Source organism: Clupea harengus, chromosome 11 (assembly GCF_900700415.2).
Source record: "Clupea harengus chromosome 11, Ch_v2.0.2, whole genome shotgun sequence".
Taxonomy (NCBI): domain Eukaryota; kingdom Metazoa; phylum Chordata; class Actinopteri; order Clupeiformes; family Clupeidae; genus Clupea; species Clupea harengus.
In genome coordinates, this window is record NC_045162.1 from 24,443,412 (window position 1) to 24,463,438 (window position 20,027).

The 20,027-nt window shown below is 44.2% G+C and overlaps 1 protein-coding gene and 3 non-coding genes across 4 annotated transcripts in view; all 4 read left to right on the plus strand.

Moving 5' to 3' along the window:
* LOC105908931 (transcriptional repressor p66-beta) overlaps nucleotides 1–12,751 on the plus strand; it is a 13,443-nt gene extending 692 nt beyond the window's left edge. The window contains exons 2-10 of the mRNA XM_031576450.2: nucleotides 473–800; nucleotides 1,634–1,765; nucleotides 2,273–2,404; nucleotides 4,904–5,074; nucleotides 5,597–5,942; nucleotides 7,005–7,207; nucleotides 7,858–7,971; nucleotides 8,683–8,920; nucleotides 9,347–12,751. Coding sequence (XP_031432310.1) covers nucleotides 473–800; nucleotides 1,634–1,765; nucleotides 2,273–2,404; nucleotides 4,904–5,074; nucleotides 5,597–5,942; nucleotides 7,005–7,207; nucleotides 7,858–7,971; nucleotides 8,683–8,920; nucleotides 9,347–9,483 — 1,801 coding nt within the window. The 3' untranslated portion in view covers nucleotides 9,484–12,751. The remainder of the gene's footprint in view (nucleotides 1–472; nucleotides 801–1,633; nucleotides 1,766–2,272; nucleotides 2,405–4,903; nucleotides 5,075–5,596; nucleotides 5,943–7,004; nucleotides 7,208–7,857; nucleotides 7,972–8,682; nucleotides 8,921–9,346) is intronic.
* A 3,100-nt stretch (nucleotides 12,752–15,851) lies between these two features.
* trnap-agg lies at nucleotides 15,852–15,923 on the plus strand. The gene has a single exon. It is a non-coding gene; the product is annotated as a tRNA-Pro (tRNA).
* A 1,726-nt stretch (nucleotides 15,924–17,649) lies between these two features.
* On the plus strand, nucleotides 17,650–17,721 carry trnap-agg. The gene has a single exon. It is a non-coding gene; the product is annotated as a tRNA-Pro (tRNA).
* A 1,086-nt stretch (nucleotides 17,722–18,807) lies between these two features.
* On the plus strand, nucleotides 18,808–18,879 carry trnap-ugg. The gene has a single exon. It is a non-coding gene; the product is annotated as a tRNA-Pro (tRNA).
* The last annotated feature ends 1,148 nt before the right edge of the window (nucleotides 18,880–20,027 follow it).

Below are 20,027 nucleotides of genomic sequence, written 5' to 3' on the forward strand. Positions count from 1 at the left end.
GTGATGTAGTCTATGGGTTATGTATGTATGTATGTATGTATGTATGTATGTATGTATGTATGTATGTATGTGTTTTCATGGATTCATAAGCTGTGTCTCTTAATATTACTTGTATATTATTATTGAAATAAGACAATATGTCCATATATTAGCCTAATAATATCTCTAAATGTAATGTTCGATATAATACTGATTATGAAACACTGTACTATCATTCATTTAGTATTTGATGTAAGTTGCTCAAATCTTAAAGATCGTGGCACTAGAAAGAGCATTTCCCATTGTCTGTGTACATGCCCTCACTGTGCAGTATACTGTGGATTTGAAGCGTTTGATGGATCTAAATGTAATGTAAATACTCAATCAATAACTTTTTCTATAAAGATGCTCTGTATCGATTTCTGTTTGTCTCATGGAATCAATATTGAGTGAGTAGTGATTCATTGACCAAACCACCGTTCAACCCCCTCAGTGACCTGGATCGAGACCGGGAGCGGGACCGAGACCGGGACCGGGAGAGGGAGCGTGATCGCGACCGGGAGAGGGAGCGTGATCGAGACCGGGAGAGGGACCGAGACCGGGAGAGGGAGCGTGATCGAGACCGGGAGAGGGACCGAGACCGGGAGCGGGACCGTGACCGGGAGAGGGAGAGGGAGCGGGAGCGAGATAGGGAAAGGGAACGCGATCGACACACTCCCTCCCCAGATGTGATTGTCCTGTCGGACAACGAGGCCTCCAGCCCCAAGGCTGCCTCACGCGGAGAGGAACGACTCAAGACCGCAAACCTGGACATGTTCAAGGTGCGCTGAGAGAGAGAGAGAGGGAGAAAGAGGGGTCACAGCTCAACAACACACACAGAAAAAGATTACATTAACAAGCCCCTGCTGCCATGCAAAAGTCTACAGCAAGTAGTAGAGAAAGAGTAGTGAAATGTAGCAACATCACCAGATTTTTCTCCCATCACTTTTCCCCCATGTACGTTTTTCAACTGTAATGCTCTTGGCAGATTGAGATGGTGGCAGTTCTTGATGTGAGAGTGGTCAAGATTTCAAATCTTTCTAGTAACAAACGATCTCTCTCTCTGAACTTTGACCTGGAGAAGTTTGTCAAGGGTTTTTGTCCATTTTCACATCATTGTCCACATCAGTTACATTGGCCAGAGATCGAAACAGCTGGCATGTTTGAAGGCCGGGGGGAATGTTTGCAGTGTTATAGAAATGCATGATCACAAAAAAATCATATGAATTCAGTCATTATACAGTCATTCTGTTGGTATGTGTGTTAATGTTTAACATGGAGCTGAGGATTCTCCTTCTCACACTGTTGACAAAATTAAGATTAGCAGGAGGTGTGTGTGTGCATACTTGATAAAATATTTTCTCTCATATGTCGGTATTGCATTTACCAGGATGAGAGTGTAGAGGAGAAGCACCTGCTATGTGTGTAATGTGTGTGTGTGTGTGTGTGTATGTGTATGTATACACCCTATTGTGTTGTCCAGCTTCAGCATGTGGAATAGAAGCAGAGGGGGTGTGTGTGAACATACGTCTGTACATGCATGTGTGTGTTTTTGTGTATGTATGTGTGTGTGTGTGTGTGTGTGTACTAACCTGCGTTGTGTTGGCGTGTGCAGGGCAAGAGCATGGAGGAGCGTCAGAAGGTGATCAAAGCCCTTCAGGAGGAGCTGCGTCTGGAGGAGGCGCGGCTGGTGCTCCTGAAGAAGCTCCGTCAGAGCCAGCTGCAGAAGGAGAACCTGGTGCAGAAGGTCAGTCGGCCGCTCTCTTGCCCCTCAGTCCGTCAGCCTGTCAGCGAGGCGACACAGACGTGGAGGCCTGGCTATGAGCTCTGGGTCTCGCATTTCTATCAGCTCTGTGTGTGTGTGTGTGTGTGGAGGTGCTCTGTGGAGGTGGAAGCTGCCACTGTGGATTCTGGGTTCTAGAGGTTACTGATGACTATGGAAGGAGTGTGTGTGTGTGTGTGTGTGTGTGTGTGTGTGTGTGTGTGTGTGTGTGTGTGTGTGTGTGTGTGTGTGTGTGTGTGTGTGTGTGTGTGTGTGTGTGTGTGTGTGTGTGTGTGTGTGTGTGTGTGTGTGTGTGTGTGTGTGTGTGTGTGTGTATGTGTGTTTGCCTGTGTGGATATGTGTGGGTGGGTATGTAAGCAGATGTTCTAGCTTCTATGCTTGTGCATACAGTATACTGTATATGTTGGTGCAGATTGTTCACTCTCTCACTCTCTCACTCTCACTCTCTCTCACTCTCTCTCCCTTCCGTAGGTGCCTGTGGTGCAGAACAGCTCCTCCATGGCTCAGGGCTCGTCTGTGCACAGCGCTCAGGGGGGCATGGCCAAGCTGCCCGTCAGGCCTGGACTTCACAGCCAGGAGCCCCAGAACCTGCGCTCGGTGCAGGTTAGCAGACGCACACACAGGGGTGGCGGAGGGGTCATTGGTTCCTTTCAGTGGAAATGTGAACAAGAGAGTCTTCTGTCACGCTCCTGGCTCCTGGCTCAGTGGCCTGTGGGTGCAGAGCTATGCAGTCATGGGTCTGTCTCGCAGCCTAAAACTGCACTCTTGTTGACGGTAGACTGAGTTGACAGTAGACTGATCCCCAGGAATGGTGTGGGGGTGGGGTGGTGGTGTGTCAATTTGGGGCTTTTAATCCCGGGGTCGACGGGGGGTGGGAGCTTTACAGTCTGCGGGGTTTTAAGTCATGGCTGTGGCTGGAAGGCACATTAGTGGAAGCGTTTAACATTTGGAGCATAATGTGCGGAAAAAACCACAGGGAGGCTCCGTTTAGAGTGGAGATATGCCCTTAGTCTTGCGATTGCCATTGTTCTCTATAGATATGGTAGCTCGACTGCTTCCATGGGTGGTTCGTGGTATTGGAGGGGTTTGAGTCGTGACGGTGGACAAAGGAATTCTGTGGCTGATGTATTGTGCAACCAACACATCTTGGCTGCCTGTCCTCAAAGGGAATGGTTTTAGGCCATCAGTTGATTTTTTTTTTTTTTTTTTTTTTTAAAGGTTTGACTGCCACCTAGTGGCCATGTAGCATACATATAGTGTAATAATATATTGAGACAATTGTGTAGGTGAAACCGGGGTTGCTACATTAGTTTAATTAAATCAGTCTCATAAAATTTAATAATCATTAAATTTAGTATTTAATATTTTATAATTAAATTACTAAAACAATGAAAAGCTCTAGTTGTACCACTATGCTACAGTCTAAGTATGGTATCACAATACTATAGTACTACAATATCACTACAAAGTCTATAACACTTCATGAAACAACCAGAGAAGTGAAGGCATTTGAAGTACTTGATTGGCGGAAAATGGCTTTCAGTGGAATATTGGAACAACAACAGACAAGACAATTGTTTAAGTCTAAATAAACAATTTATTGAAGGTAACAAACAGTAATTAATGGCTAATACTAATCATATAAACAACTGAGTATAACCATGAAACAAGGCACAAAGTGGAGTTGGGAATACAGAGGAGGGGGCATAAGATCCTCCTCGTCTCTGTGTGTGTGTGGGTGTGTGTGTGTGTGTGTGCGTGTGCAGGTATGCGCGGTTACGCGCTAACTGGAGAAAGAGGGAGAGGCTATGCGCAAGCGCACAGGCGATAGATAGTATATGCGTGAATGAATATAGTGCGCAGGGCATCACCTAGATTGGGGGTGGTCAGCGGATGCGAATGCAGATCCGAGGCCAGCTTTGCCTGTTTTAGGCGCCAGTTTAAGTTGGAGGATGGGCACAAATGCAATGAGTAGACAATGGATTCTTATCTCGAGGGTAGAATCCAGGCTATAGGCCTTTAACGCAATACAAAATGTATAAGCAGCACTTAAATCGCGATGTGTACGTGTATACGTTCAGATGGTGATTGAGGGAGTTAGAGAGAGAGATGGTGCATGCACGTTCTAACAAAATAGCAAAGTAAAAGAAAGCAAGATAATGTCACGGTTACAAACCGTGCAAACTGTGAATTACAAAGTGCGCATTTAAATCATAAATGAAATAAAACAAGGATACTTTCACACAGATATTAACACACATATAAGACTAATCTCTGCCCAGATGTCAGCCTTACTTGATTAACGCTCTTGCAAAGCGTTAAACGGTGTATTACGGAATTCCAACTGAACAGCGCGGGACGCAGGTTCGGGGGGAGATGTCCGTGTCCTTCCTTAGCTCGTCAGCTGAAAACTCGTGCAGGCCTTGGTGGGCATCAGACGGTCTTGAAGGAGGTAGAAGTTATGTTCGTCGACGTGGAGAAACTAATAAGGGAAGCCGGTCGCCTTATCTTACTCAGAACACTGCTGGGCTGCAGTATAATTTTACCGGTATATCTTAGGCTGCAACTAAACGAGTCAAAGTATTTTCGTAACTTCGGCCAAAAGTTCAATACGGTTCGTTGTTGCGTGGTCCTTTGTTCTTCTTCTGCAGAGAGGGTATCTCTTAAATGAATGGTGTTTACTGTTGTAAACCCACCGCCAGAGAGACAGATATGTGGGTTTTTCGTGGCTTTAAAGGGAAAAATACGTCATCCTTTTATTATCACCTTGCGGTGACCAATACCGAGTGAATGAAATGTAGATAAGAAAGTCAAAGTGATAAGAGAATTGTGGGTAATGTAGTCTATGGTAGGACATTCACTTACAATTGTCTCAAAGGGATAGTAATGTGCACAATGCTTTTCATGTGTCAAAACGATCATTAATCATATACTATAGATACGTATAAATGTTTATTATTCACATATACATTTATGGATAAGTATATGGGTCATTAGACATTTGATTGTTGTGACCAATTGTTTTAGCAGATCAAGTTTACACTACTACTGTAAATGTCTCTTAAACTAGCCTTTACCAACCACCTCCCCCTCCTGCCACAGGGTCATTCTGTGATCCGGTCGGCAGCCAATGCCTCCATGCCCACCATGATGATGTCCCAGCGGGTCATAGCGCCCAACCCGGCCCAGCTGCAGGGCCAGAGGATCCCCCAGAAGCAGGGAGTCATGCGCACCGCTGCGGGGACCATCAACAACACTGTGAGCTACCAGCAGGTACGTCCGTCCCCCCCCCCCCCCCCCCCCCCCCCCAGTGCACCGCCCTGGGCTCATCATGGTGTCCTTCTGCTGGGGGACTGCAAAAGGAGCCAGACGTTCTAGTGTGAATGTGTGATGAGTTCATGTTGAGTATGTTACCTGTGACCTTCACATGAGTGTGTGTGTGAGCATCTCTTGAACTAATATCTTATTTTCTAATAGTGTCCCACTTAGCTAGACTCTCTCCATGTCCTACCTGTTCTGTAACTGGGGTGGCGTGTGTTCTATTTGTTGGTGGAACTGTTCCACTGCTATTGCTGTGATTTATTATTTCTGCATTTTATTCGTTGGTACCATGGGCTATGTGAATATTTGTTATCCTTTTTTCTTAGCTGTCTTTGACTATTATTGATCCACTTTATTCAGTGTCTGAACGCTAGTAGTTTTTTTCTGTGTGTATCTGCATCTCTGTCTGAGCTTCTCGTGTGTGTGTGTGTGTGTGTGTGTGTGTGTGTGTGTGTGTGTGTGTGTGTGTTTCAGGCCACTTCTCAGCAGGTGTCCGCGTCTCAGCGCTCCGGCTCCTCGGCCCTGTACATGAACCTGGCCCACATGCAGGCGGCGGCCGCCGCGGGGGCAGGGGGCATGGGCACCTCCAGCCCCTCTCCCCTGCCCAGCCCCGGTGCTGGTCCGTCCCTGCAGGACCAGGCCAGTAGCCAGGCGGCCGCCAAGCTGGCCCTGCGCAAGCAGCTGGAGAAGACCCTGCTGGAGATCCCGCCGCCCAAGCCGCCCGCCCCGCTCCTCCACTTCATGCCCTCGGCCGCCAACAGCGAGTTCATCTACATGGTGGGGCTGGAAGAGGTGGTGCAGAGCGTCCTCGACAGCCAGGGTGAGTCGGGGCCGCAGGAGTGTCGGGGGAGCGGGGAGCCAGGGAGTGCTTTTCAGGGGGACGTGCTGCTGGGGTGCAGGGATGGAGTATGGTGTTAGCCAGTAGTGTGGGGCTGTGGGAGGTGTGCAGAGCTCAGAGGGGTGGGGAGGGGAGGGGAGGGGAGGGGAGGGGAGGTTGTCATGAGGCTGATGGGATGGACAGTGGGGACTGGGGAGAGGGAAGAGTGTTGGGAGAGTGTTGAGACGGTGGGGACTGGGGAGAGTGTTGAGACCGTGGGGACTGGGGAGAGTGTGGGGACTGGGGAGAGTGTTGAGACCGTGGGGACTGGGAGAGTGTTGAGTGTTGAGACAGTGGGGACTGGGGAGAGCGTGGGGACTGGGGAGAGTGTTGAGTGTTGAGACAGTGGGGACTGGGGAGAGTGTTGAGTGTTGAGACCGTGGGGACTGGGAGAGTGTTGAGACCGTGGGGACTGGGGAGTGCGTTGAGACCGTGGGGACTGGGGAGAGCGTGGGGACTGGGGAGAGTGTTGAGTGTTGAGACCGTGGGGACTGGGAGAGTGTTGAGACCGTGGGGACTGGGGAGTGCGTTGAGACCGTGGGGACTGGGGAGAGCGTGGGGACTGGGGAGAGTGTTGAGTGTTGAGACGGTGGGGACTGGGGAGAGTGTTGAGTGTTGAGAGTGTGGGGACTGGGAGAGTGTGGGGACTGGGGAGAGTGTTGAGACCGTGGGGACTGGGGAGAGTGGGGACAGTGGGGACTGGGGACAGCGTTAAGAGGCACTCAGGCAGGATGTGACGAATAAGGGAATGAGGTTTTATTTGTATCTACTACTGAGGATTTTCAAAAAGCTACTGTCTTTACAGAGTCTGGCTGTACTGTATAACCCTCTGTGAGCTGAGAGCCACATGACCTTCTGATGTGTGTACAAGAAACGTCCATTAAACTGCTTTGAACAGAGACTGCGAATGCCCCAAAAAAAAATCATGTTCTAAATTCATGTTCTAGATGATTTTATTTCAAGACAGTGGGGTTATTGTCTCATGTTGTGTTGTCTGGTGGACAGGAAAGCTCCGCGGCCCTCCGGCTCCCACAGACCCATTTCTGTGCGCCCAGTGCAAGACGGACTTCACCCCCCACTGGAAGCAGGAGAAGAGCGGGCGCATCCTCTGTGAGCTGTGCATGACGTCCAATCAGAAGAAGGCCCTGAAGGCTGAACACACCAACAGGCTGAAGAACGCATTTGTCAAGGCTCTGCAGCAGGAGCAGGTCAGACCAAAAGAAGCCTTTCCCAACGTCCCCTTGCTTCACCGTTTCCGTTACTCTTCCCTTTTGTGTTCATGAATTTAAGCTAGATTTGTTCAATGCCTTAGTACCTTTTGTTCTACGAGCATTGTTCCTGTGAGGTCTGCTTACAAAGGCTTTACAGCTGGGCAGAAATCTTGGTTTCCTAGCATGGCCCAAGATGGTGACTATGGATGGAGAGCTGTGCATTTAGAATTCTGACTGATTCAGATGTTGCATTGACTGGTGCACTGGCATGACTGATGTTATTAAGTAATGTGAGCGCTGTTCTGAGGTGAAGGGCACAGCTCTCGACAGTAGAGAGCACCGATGCACAAATAAATGGATGTGTTTATCTGAACCCTACTGTCTCTTTAAAAGATTCCTTTCAATGTTGGCTCGTAAATCAGACATATGTTAGTTAACTGGCTGTAATGTGTGTGTGTGTGTGTGTGTGTGTGTGTGTGTGTGTGCTACAGGAGATTGAGCAGAGGCTGCAGCAGCAACAGCAGCAGCAGCAGCAGCAGCAGCAACAGCAGCAGCAGCAGCAGCAACAGCAGCAGCAGCAGCAGCAGCAGCAGCAGCAGCATCAACAGCAGCAGCAGCAGCAGCAGCAGCAGCAGCATCAGCGAGAGCGAGAGCGAGAGCATCAGCAACAGCAGGCCGCCCTCTCGGCTGCCAATTCTGCCGTGACCGCCAACAGTGTGAGCAAGGCCGAGTCCATGATCCGACACCACGCCCTCCGGCAGGTAGGCCTCCACACTTCATTTGCGCCACAGGCAGGGCCTTCTCAGCACAGTGCTCTAGGGCAGCTCAGGAGGGTGGGACCAGGTGGGATTATGACCTCTCTCAGTCCCAGCACACACAAGGGGCTGAAGACATACACGCCTAATAGATTTTGAAGTGTCTGTCGGTCTGTCAGACTTGCATTAATATGTGGTCAGACTAAAATGCCTCTTCACATGATTTACACACCAGGAAGAGTTAGTTGGAGTCAGTTCTTTTTTTTATACTGATAATATACATTTGTGATGTTTGTGTTATGTGATTTTTTTTTAAATTATTTTTTTTTCAATTAAACTTTCCATCTATCTGCCTGTAAGTGACTGCGGCTTTGATCATCCTAGCAAATAAAGCTTCATGTGAGAACAGTGAATGACTCTATGGGGTTATGGTAAAAGGCTCATTATCCAGTGAGCACAGGTAGTGTTGATGTGTGTACCTTCACTGTGCTATAAGTCGCCTGATGTAGAAGTATCTGGGGAAAGCTGCAGTGTTGTTCTCTTCATCATGTCTTAAGATAATGCATCTCCTGCTGCAGTCAAAATCCACACATTGGATTCATTGGGGTCATACACTAGAATGTCCTATCTTATTATGTTTTAAAAGATCACAGTACATTCTTGATGCCTGTAAATCTATGTTATTAAAGTTCACATTCTTTTCATCCGTCTGAGAAGAGGGGTCTTTTTTTCCCATTCCCCCAGGCCCAGCACCCCCAGACCAGCCAGTCACAGGCCTCTCTGCAGCGGAGCCTGTCCAGCTCAGCGCGCGGCGTGCTGTCCAACTTTGCCCAGGCCTCCCAGCTGTCCGTGGCCAGCAGCCTGCTGGGCATGACGGGCAAACACGGGCACGGGGGCAGCAGCTCCAGCAGCCGGGCACAGCACGACAGCCGGCGCCAGCTCTACAACATCCCTGGTGATGAATGGAAACATATGTTTTTATGGCTGTATTTACTGTAAGGTGTTTTATGGTCCCTTCACTGTGGCTTTTTGGGACTTGTAGCTAAATCACTCAGAAAGCAACAAAGGTTACTAGACTGTATTCTTGAATGGGATTCCCATCAAGCATTAACCACAGGACAGGCATAACAATCATAAACAAGAAACAGACTAACTTGATCTGCTCTCTAGAGGAAACTCTCATTCTCTGCATTTAGGTCAAACATAAAATCCTACATTGGATATCATAAGAAACATTACTAAGCATATTATATTATACTACATTACTAAGCGTATACTATACTACATTGTATCTCTACTGTTTCCCCCTCTCAGCTACTTTTACACACTAGATCTGCTCTCTTTTCTCACTCTGTTTGGCCTCTCTGTCGTTGCTCTTCAGGTGTGAACATTGCCTACCTGAACCCTGCCAACGTGGGCGGGCAGAAAGGCTCCAGCCTGGCCGACCGGCAGAGGGAGTACCTGCTGGACATGATCCCGCCCCGCTCCATATCCCAGTCCATCACCGGCCAGAAATGATCCTACCCACCATGCACCTGACCTATGGCAACGCCACACACCATTCCCCTCCCGCACCCTCTTCCCCACCCCATCCAGCGCCCGTCGCATGCAGTGCCTGTTAGTCTGCCTACCAACCAAACTGTAAGAGCGACACAATCAAAAATGCTTAGTTAAGAAAAAAAGGAAAAAAAAAGTATATATATATAACAAAAAAACAGATAACCTGAAGTCACTTTTGACGGAGGAAGCGATGCAAAGCTTAAGGTTTTTTTTTTTTTTTTTCTAGTTTTTTTCCTCAGTATTGCCACCATTACGTCCAGCTAGCCCGTTACCTGTTACCTGACAGAGAATTCTGTCTTTCACCATATCGGAACTAAAACGCTTATGTGTGTGTGTGTATGGTATGTATGTATGTATGTATGTATGTGTGTGTGTGTGTCCACGTGTGCGAGTGCGCATGTGTGTTGGGAGGCCATGTACTCTATTTCTTGCGATATTTTTGTCAAGTGTTACTGTCTTAAGTAGTGTTGTGGAAGTTGGAGGCCCGTTTGAAGAAGGCAAACCTTTGGCGGACGGCCTTTTTGATATCTGTGTCAAGCATGCATCTCTCTTTGAATGTGTGCAGCACTGAGTAACTCTGAATAGCTGCAGCTGGACGCACACACCACCGGAGGTTTTTGAACGGCAATCTCTCTTTAGGAAAAAAAAAAAAAAGTAGAGAAACAACAAGTCATCTTCATGAAAAAGCCTTATCCACGCAGCTGGAAAAGACTGGAGTGATCTTTTTGAAACAATGATCGATTGCGTTTTTGAAAAAAAAAAAAAGGAGAATAATTGCAACTTACTTGGCAATACTTAATTAAGTTGTCTGAAACCTTGGGCTAATATTTTGGTACCTTTTCTCCCCCCCCCGTAACGTCTATTTCTTTCATCCACATTTTTGTTTCCTACGGCTGTCTCATGGAGAACAGCTGAGAAAGACTCGGACCCTAGAACTATCTTGAGGCTGAACTGAAACATGAGTGAACCCTTGAAGATGTCTGAACACAACACACAACACTGAACGTTCTCAACAGTGTTTTTATGGCCGAGGACAAAAGGCCGGTCTTTGCTTCTTGCTCGCTCTCCACGTCCTTGTGTGGTCAGACAATTCAATCACAACGAAAAGTCACGGCTCACGACGTTCTGCCCAGACAAGAACTCTGCTGTTCTTCAGGGGCTAGATTGAGAGGACGGACACATGTCTGAGGTTGTCAGTCTCTGGGAGAACCCTTGTATATAATGTATCTATTTATGGATTTAAAAATATGCGAGTACGGGTGCCTTTTCCCTGGTCTTTCTGCTACTCTTAAGCTTTGTTTTGTTCCTTTCCTTATCAGTTGATGTTAATTGTCCCAGTTTCACCCATTTATTCTTGTTATTATTATTTCGGAGGGAGGGGTGGAGGAGAGAGGGTGGGGCGGCTTTTAAAGTTTATTTTCTTACTAGAGGTAAGATTAGTGTTTGGATTTAAGCCTGCATATGTGCAGCGTCTTCTTTAGATTGTTTTTGGTACCTGAAAGGGACCTTTCCGGAAGACGATAATCAGCTCATTATGAGAATTTCTAAAAATAAAAAACAAAAAAAACTAAAAAACTGTCAGCATCTATAGGGATAATCTATAGCCTGTAAGACTCAACGAAGCAAAATTCAAGGGCAGCAATTTATGGGTATGACAAAGTTACACAGTTACACATTAGTGCTTGTGGTGAGTGTTTTTTTTTTTCTAGTACTTGTGTTTTGGGGGATCTGCATAGGTCAAAGGGTATTATTGAGAGTACCTTTGAGATTCTGGGCCTATGCTGCAATGTTTTTGATATGAAACTGATTTATGCACACAGTATGTGTGATGGTAATGGGGTATCTCTCTCACCCCAGGTTACATTCTCTGAATTCCTTTATGGTAATGAAGTGGGTTTTTTTTTTTTTTTTTTTTCAAAATAAGGAACCTGGTAGAGATTGTACAATAGCATATGTGTCTCTTGTAAGCTCAGGAGATAACGAGTGATTCTTCTTAACGATAGGAATTCAGAAGGCTCAGCATGCTTGACTCATTGTCTTTCTTCGATTGGTTAACCTTTCGTACCTCCGCGCTTCGTGTTTGTGAGTTCGACAGGATTTGGAGGCCATTGCCAGGATATTGCAGGTGGAGGTCTCCTTAAACTTGAGCAGCAGGTGCAATATTTGGGGAAACAGGGAAGATCCTAATCACAAGAGAGTCCATTTTTATTTATTTCAGCAAGACCTAATGCTCCTGAAGTCCACAAATATGACTTTTTTAATGTTCATTATTATGTCTCACTATTGTAGTGTATATTCTTCTATGTACATCTGTGTTTGTGAAAGAAAAAAAAAATACCCTGACGTTCATTTCAGCATTTTATACTGTTTTTAGCCCATTTCATTTCTTAGAATTTTTTTTTTTCTTCAGATATTCAATTTAATCTCAGCATTGGTAAACTGTTTACAGGATGGCATAAAAAGACAAAACAATTGCTTCAAGAGTTATAAAGATGTATTGTATATAAGCCTTTTCTCCTTTGTAGATTGAAATCAAGACAGTTGTATATTGTGTAGAAATGCAAATCAAAAGCCATGGATATTGTGAAACTTGTCGTTTGGCTGTGATCACTGTGTATTGTGCAACAAGTGTTCAAACAAATGAGTTTTTAAACATTTCCTTTCTTTCACTGTAATGATCCAAGTTCATTTCATTCACTAGTGTATTTTTTGTACTCTGTAGTGGCAGTATGATCATTGATTTCTTGTTTCAATCTATTCAAGAAATGTTTGTCTGAGCTAGTAATAGGTAACTAATCTATTCCATCCGCTTTATTTATGGCAATAGAACTGAATGCTGATTTGATTTATGAATGACTTAAAAAAAAAAAAAAAAACACCCAGTTACACCCAGTCGGATCTCAGTCGAGAAGGGGGTGGAGGGGCTTCAGCCAGCGATAGGGTTGTGCGTGGCCCGGTCACGGCCCAGTCACGGCGTTTCCCCAGGTCCAGTGGTCTCTCCCGTGCTCATTCGGTTTTCTCTAAACTGTGTGGTGGTTTTCTTTATCTCCTGAACCTTTGGCACTCTTGCAGGAACATTCAAATTGAATGTAGACACTGATGGATGGAAACAGGAGTTAATAGACTCTTTTCTCTTTTTTTTTTTTGGCGAATATTGGCCTGTCTGTTTTCAAAGTAAAATGATATGACAGAATTCTAAAAAATAAATGAAAAGCATAAAGAATCACACAGTGAGTGTTCTATTCCTGGAGTGTCTTGTGCTGAGAAGTTGAATCTGTGCTGACAAATATTACAGGTCCGAGACATGTGTTTCACTTTTTAGGGGTTGATGTACCGAATCGAACGGCGCTGGTGTTTAGCGTTTACAGTTTGTTATAACCTCTGCTAGTCTACAATCCGGGCTTAAACTTTGCAGAAAATTCTTTCTCTGCTTTTGAACAAACAGAATCGCACATTTGAAACCATTCCACTCATTCAGGGATTGGATTGGGATTACTCTCCCTGCCATGTTGTCATTTCATTGGCTTGTTTTCATCTTGACCAAAACTATTTTTTATTTAGTCTGTGGTGGTCCTTTGAAACACCACAATGGGATAAACTATTTTGTTAGTGTATAATGGTGTTACTGGGGTCCATTCAATCATTTTCAGACTTATTCCAACAAGCCATTTCCATTCATGGAACCATCAGTGGACTGTTGTCACTTAAAAACCGCACAGCCTTTTCTGACATACATTTGCAGTTGGAATATTTTGCAATTATTTCTCTGACCGCATTAACAAAGGATACAAATGATATATTCCTCTGCCACCCCCAAAGAATTTCCTGTGAAAATATTACAAAGCTACCACAAAATATAATGAGAAGGCACAGGCAAGAAGGCATTGCCTTTCATCATCTGTGGAGCCACCTTACAAGTAAGTGCTAGCTTTGCACCGGTGCCTCGAGCCAAACACAGCCAGTACAAAAGAAAGAGAAGGTAAAACACACTCTGCAAGGGTAGAGCAAAGATCTTTTTTTAGCAGGTTAACCTTTTGGTCATACAATTTCCCCTGTTGTTCCAATATTCCCATGGAGTTCCTGGGTTTATTTTAGCTTTGTTGAATGCTGGTTCCAGTGCTCAAAATCCATTAGTTGCCTTTCGGACCAAGACCATGTATAATGATTTTTAGACTGGACAAAATCTTCAACAAGCCTTTAATTCTTATGTTCTCACAATTTGGCAATAAACTGTAATTCCAACTCCAGTACACTTTCAGGGGGCAAACAGTGGCACCCCGTTTCTGTATAGTTCAGTATACGGCCCCCTGTTGGTCCTCAACACCTACTGTACCTCATGGTTTGAAACATTGACTGTATATAGACTCTCTGTATACATTATATGCAGTCCTCTATACATACCTCTATATACAGTCATTGGTTTGGAGCCTCGGGACATGATTTTAAACAATTCAGTTGTCTTTGACAGGAGGCACAGTGGTTAACACAATTCTACTGAAATGTGAAGAGATTCAAGGTATATATTGTAATGATACAAAAGGTTCTTAATGCTCCAGAAAAGCCTCACCTAGTGAAGACAATGATGCACCTTTAGTTATCTATGACGTAGTCTGAGATGAAATGTGAGGTCAGAAACAAAAAGCTCAGTCACTAAAGCTTTCTTTCTAAAGATCAAATATTTTCTTTCGGGGCATCCCGATCATGATGGCCGTAGGAATTATAGAAAGGAAATCACACATAAAATAGCTGGATTCAGTGAGACTAAGATGCAAACTAAGTTCAAAGTTTCATATTGAAACTAAAAATATGCTTTAGACTTCTTAAATGAGTGTTGTACTCTTAAAGGAAATACAGGAATGTCATGCATAGCTATCTTGACTTTCATGAACTAAACAATTATAATGATGCATAAAAAATGTGATGTGTGCAGTCTGTTCAACTGATTGCTATGAATAGGTGTTCATTTTTGCACCACTTACAGTACATGAGTGTTTCAGTGCCGGTCTCTAATGCATTCAGTATGCCCTAGTTACAATTTGACATCAGTGGTCTGACCATGTGGGACCCATATGTAACATCACACATGCCTCCAGGTAGCTTTAAAAAGGGCTGCTAAGTGGAGGGACTCAAGAGCCAGTTTCTCAACTGAATTTGCCAGAGTTGGACTTCTCTAGCGATTTTCACAGAACCCCCATTTTCATTTGTATCCATTTAGATTCATTTTTGTTCTATTTCCCCTGACTGAACAATGGTGGTTTTCATCCAGTAGACAGAAGCAGAGGCACAGATGAGTAACTGAGAAGTTGTTGGGAACTGCAGAAATGCAACCTCCACTGCAATGTGCTATATGGCCCATACCAAGAACTGCTACTTCTGTAAAGCATCTATACATCTCATAGATTTTTAATCAAAAAAAGTGAATGGCAAGGGTAGAATGTCCTCAATGGGCATACATTGGTCTCAGGTCAGGTTGTGTATAACTGTGGAAGAAAAAAATCTAACAACTAATTGTTGATCTGAAGATTATCTGAAGGCTGAGTTCATGAGAAGATTGTAGTGTATTGCTGGATCTGCATATACTGTATATTTGAAAGAAAAAGAATCAGCCTCTTTCTTTAGAAGATAAACTAACTTTCTTATACAACACGGCATCCCGAAGGTAGCTTAACCTGACCCCCATCCCCTTGGTCCATTGATGCATGTATGAATAAATCAGTATCCAGTACAAAATTCTACTAGTCAATATATAATTAAGACCTTTGTCAGGTTTTTAATGGCACACACAACACACTGGAACACACACGTGCATATATGGAGGCGACACAGGACACACACACACACAGGCAGGTTTTCTGCTTTTTCCCATCCTGGACCATCCATCCTCAAGGACCCCCCAGGAGCAGTGGGCAGCTTGTAGCGCCCGGGGACCAAGTGAAGTGAACTGTCCATCTTTGGTCAGGGATGGACATGTGTTCTGTTATTTTGCATGTTTTTTCTGTTGGGGTCCTTAGTGGAGGAAACCCCTTGTGAACACGGGGAGAACATGCAAACTCCACACAGAAAGGCCCGGGACCTGCCCCCCAGAGCTAACAGCGCCCCATGCGGGAAACGAACCCATGACCTTCTTGCTGTGAGGCGGCAGTGCAAGCAGTGCAAGCAACTGAGCCACCGTGTCCTAGGCGCACAACTCCTACAGACAAGGGCTATCACCAGTAGGGGGCAGCAAAGCACTACAGAAAAACATCCAGGCATAGTTTTCCAGACAAAAAAAGGTTTGACGTGGCAAGTTTGGGAATGTTTTAAACATTTGGAAGTCAATCTCTATCGGCTCGTTGGTCTAGGGGTATGATTCTCGCTTAGGGTGCGAGAGGTCCCGGGTTCAAATCCCGGACGAGCCCTACTTTATGGTTGCAGAGGGCTATAATTGACAGCTGTCAAAAGTAGGATTTCATGCAGATCATATTCTCGACCTATTCAAACATACAAATGCAGCATCAAACCCTGAAATTAGCGATGCATCAATGCCTCTGGCCGTTCCTCTGTTTGAAATCACAATTTCACCTGTCCATTGCAGCTGAGCTGGTCATTTGCTAGGTGATAGACATAAAGTTACAATTCAACAAGGTTAAAGATAATTGCTTTCTGTTCCATTGGAACGTGCCATCACATTGATGTAAATAATCAGTTAAAATTCCTGTTTTCCTCACTTTTTCAGCAGACAATGTAATGAAATGAAATGTACGACATATACAACACATTAGACTTGAGAGTTACATTTTTACTTTTTTAATGACTTTGGAGTAAAGAGGCCAACTCAACTATTAGCCTAATCAAATCAGATCATCTGAATACTGAGAAGATGTCATGGAGTAGCTGGAATTTCTAACTTTAAAGGAAATTGAATAAGCCTCTTTCTTAAAAGGGTAGGCTAACTGTCTATATCAGTGTTTCTCAAACTTTTTCAGACCAAGGACCACTTAGCCAATAAAAAAAAACTCGCGGACCATCTAACTGAATAGTATATCCCCGGAACAACAGGCCTTCTACCCAGACCTGGCATCAGACAATTGTAAGCGGCACATGATTTTCGAGGGTGGGCACTCCTTTTTTACATACCGGTAGGCTAGTTATAGATGATGCGCTAGGTAAAGCATCTGGAACCCTGCTCCATGCGTGACTTCGTTATGTTACAAACTATAGTTCGCTCACAGCCTCATACTCCCATCACACACTCAGACACGCCAATGTATCACACAACACAACCAATGCGCTTACCGACCACGCGAATGCAGTAATTCCCTACCAACAGTAGGCTAGCCGACTGGCATTAATAAAGCCATCCTAGTAGTCAACTTTTCATAATTAAGAGTTGTCATTATCCAACGTCACACAACACATAATATAGTTATCATCTTGCTGTCTCCGCAGTGGGAGAAAAAAAACGCTGTTTGAATGCAGCTCCGCGGCGGGATGATGCCCACTGCGGCTGAACCATCTCGCCGTTGCACCGTCTCCTTGTCTGTCAGAGGCTTTCTCATTTAATTTTCTCTTAAACCACCAATCCATGCCCTTGTTAATAGGTTAGGCAACTCTTTAATATATTAGGCTACTACTGACTGTGTTCTCTTCGTTCTGAGTTGTATGTTAGAAATGTCGCAATAATTTACTTTTTGCCGTCGCGGACCATTACGGGGCACTGGCGGACCACCAGTGGTCCGCGGACCACACTTTGAGAACGACTGGTCTATATCATAGGAAACTTTAAACGTCACGCTGCATGCATCATTCCATTCTAAAATTTCCCTCGGGATTAGTAATGTATCCATCTATCTATCATCTATCTATCATTCAGACCTGACCTCCGTCCTTCACTAAATTCATGCATGTATGAATGAATCAGTTTCCAGAGCATAAACAGTTTCAAAAAGGTTGGTGACTCCTGTTCTAGACAATAAAGAAGCGCTCCCTCGCAGCTTCTACAGACAGGGGCTTTCACCGCTAGAGGGCATTAAAGTGCCAAATAAGAATATGTTGCAGTTACAATGTGAGTGAACGTATGCAGAAGAGGGGTTTTACGTGGCATGTTCTGAATAGTTTGTGAGGTTTGGGATGTATGTCCATAGTGGCTCGTTGGTCTAGGGGTATGATTCTCGCTTAGGGTGCGAGAGGTCCCGGGTTCAAATCCCGGACGAGCCCTGCTTTATGGTTGCGGAGGGCTATAATTGACAGCTGTCAAAAGTAGGAAGTCATGCAGAACATATTCTCGACCTATTCAAATTTACGAATGCAGCATCAAACTGTTAGTCTCCAGAAATTAGCGATGCATCAATGCCTCTGGCCATTGCTCAGTTTGAAATCACAATTTCACTGGTCTTTTGCAGTTTTCAATGGCTGAGCAAATCTAGGTGATAGGTATAAAGTTACAATTCAACAAGGTTAAAGAGTATTGCTTTCTGTTCCATTGGAATGTGCCATCACATTGATGAAAATAATCAGTTAAAAAGAAGGCCTACTACAATTCAATTTAGCAATGCTTTTATTTCAAAAGGGTTTGCAACAATATCATATTTTGGCAACTGGCTAGGACTATATCTGAGAAGGCCTACTACAATTCAGTTTAGCAATGCTAAATGTCATATTTTGGCAACTGGGTAGGACTATATTTGTGTCAGGAGTTTTGACAGTGGAGGGCTCAATGTCATGTCAGCTGTCTCCACAGACGTAAAGCATGGTAAGGGTAAGGATAGAATGCTAAATAAAATCCTCCGCAATTGGTCAGAAACAGAAAAAGAAATGTAGGACATATACCACACATTAGACTTGAGAGTTACATTTTTTTTCCCCTAACAACTTTGGAGTACAGAGGTCATCTAAACTATTAGCTTAATCAAATCCGATCATCTGAATACTGAGAAGTGGTCAGGGAGTAGCTGGAATTTCGAACTTTTAAGGAAATTGAATAAGCCGCTTTCTTAAAAGGGTAGGATAACTGTCTATATCATAGGTAACTTTAAAGGTCACACTGCATGCATCATTTAGACCTGACTTCCGTCCTTCACTTCATTCATGCATGTATGATGAATCGGTTTCCAGAGCATAATAACTAGACAATAAATAAGCGCTAACTCGCAGCTTCTACTGACAGGGGCTTTCACCGCTAGAGGGCAGCGAAGTGCTAATAATATATTGCAGTCAACATGTGAGTGATAGTATAATGTAGACGAAGGGTTTGACGTGGCAAGTTCTGGAGAGTTTATGATGTCAGGGTAGTCTACCTACCGTGGCTCGTTGGTCTAGGGGTATGATTCTCGCTTTGGGTGCGAGAGGTCCCGGGTTCAAATCCCGGACGAGCCCAACTTTATAGTTGAAGAGGGTTTGTGATTGACAGCTGCCAAAAATAGGAAGTCTTGAAGAGCATATTCTCAGCCTATTTAAATATGCAAACTTACCATCAAACCCTTCGGGAATTAACCAAGCGATATTGCCTTGTTTTAAATCATGATTCCACTGGTCCATTGTCGTTTTCAATGGCTGATCTGCTCATTTGGTAGGAGAAAGGCCTATAGTTACAATTCAACAAGGTTAAAGAGTATTGCTTTCTATTCCATTGCAAAGTGACATTACATTGATTAAATTAATCTGTTAAAATTCCTGTTTTCCTCACTTTGGGAGAAGAGAAGGCATACTATAATTCAGTTTAGCGATGCTCATTTTCAAAAAGCTATACAAGCATTATCACATTTTGGCAGCTGGGTAGGGTATCTGTCAGGAGTTTTGACAGTGGAGGGCTCAATGACATGTCAGCTGTCTCCACAGATGTTAGGGTAAGGATAGAATGTTAAGAGTAAATTCCTCCGCAAAGGGTCAGAAACAGAAAAGGAAATGTATGACATATACTGTACAACACATTAGACTTGAGAGTTACATTTTTAATTTTTTAATGACTTTGGAGTAAAGAGGCCAACTCAACTACAACCCGAATTCTGGAAAAGTTGGGACGTTTTTTAAATTTGAATAAAATGAAAACTAAAGGACTTTCAAATCACATGAGAGTCATTCCACGCCAAACGTGACAATTTAAGGAAAATTCCCCACTCGACCATCTCAGATTGGCTGAAAAAATTCAAGGTTGTTCATACACTTCTTAATAGGCGTAGTCCCAAATATAAGCTCTCTACTCCCAATAGTTTTGTCACAAAGAGATGTTTTAGGGGGAGGGGGTGCCTGTACTTAGGACGCTTTTTTAACAGCGTTTTCTGAAGAGCCATTTTTTAGATTAGATTAGATTAGATTCAACTTTATTGTCATTGCACAGAGTACAAGTACTGAGGCAACGAAATGCAGTTAGCATCTAACCAGAAGTGCAAAAACAGAAGAGTGCAGAGTATGTGCAAAGTGGTAATATAAAAATAGATAAATAGAATATATACAGTATGGTATAAGATATAAGTGATATAAACAGTAAGCAGCAATAATGGTGATTAGTGCAGATGTGATATAGA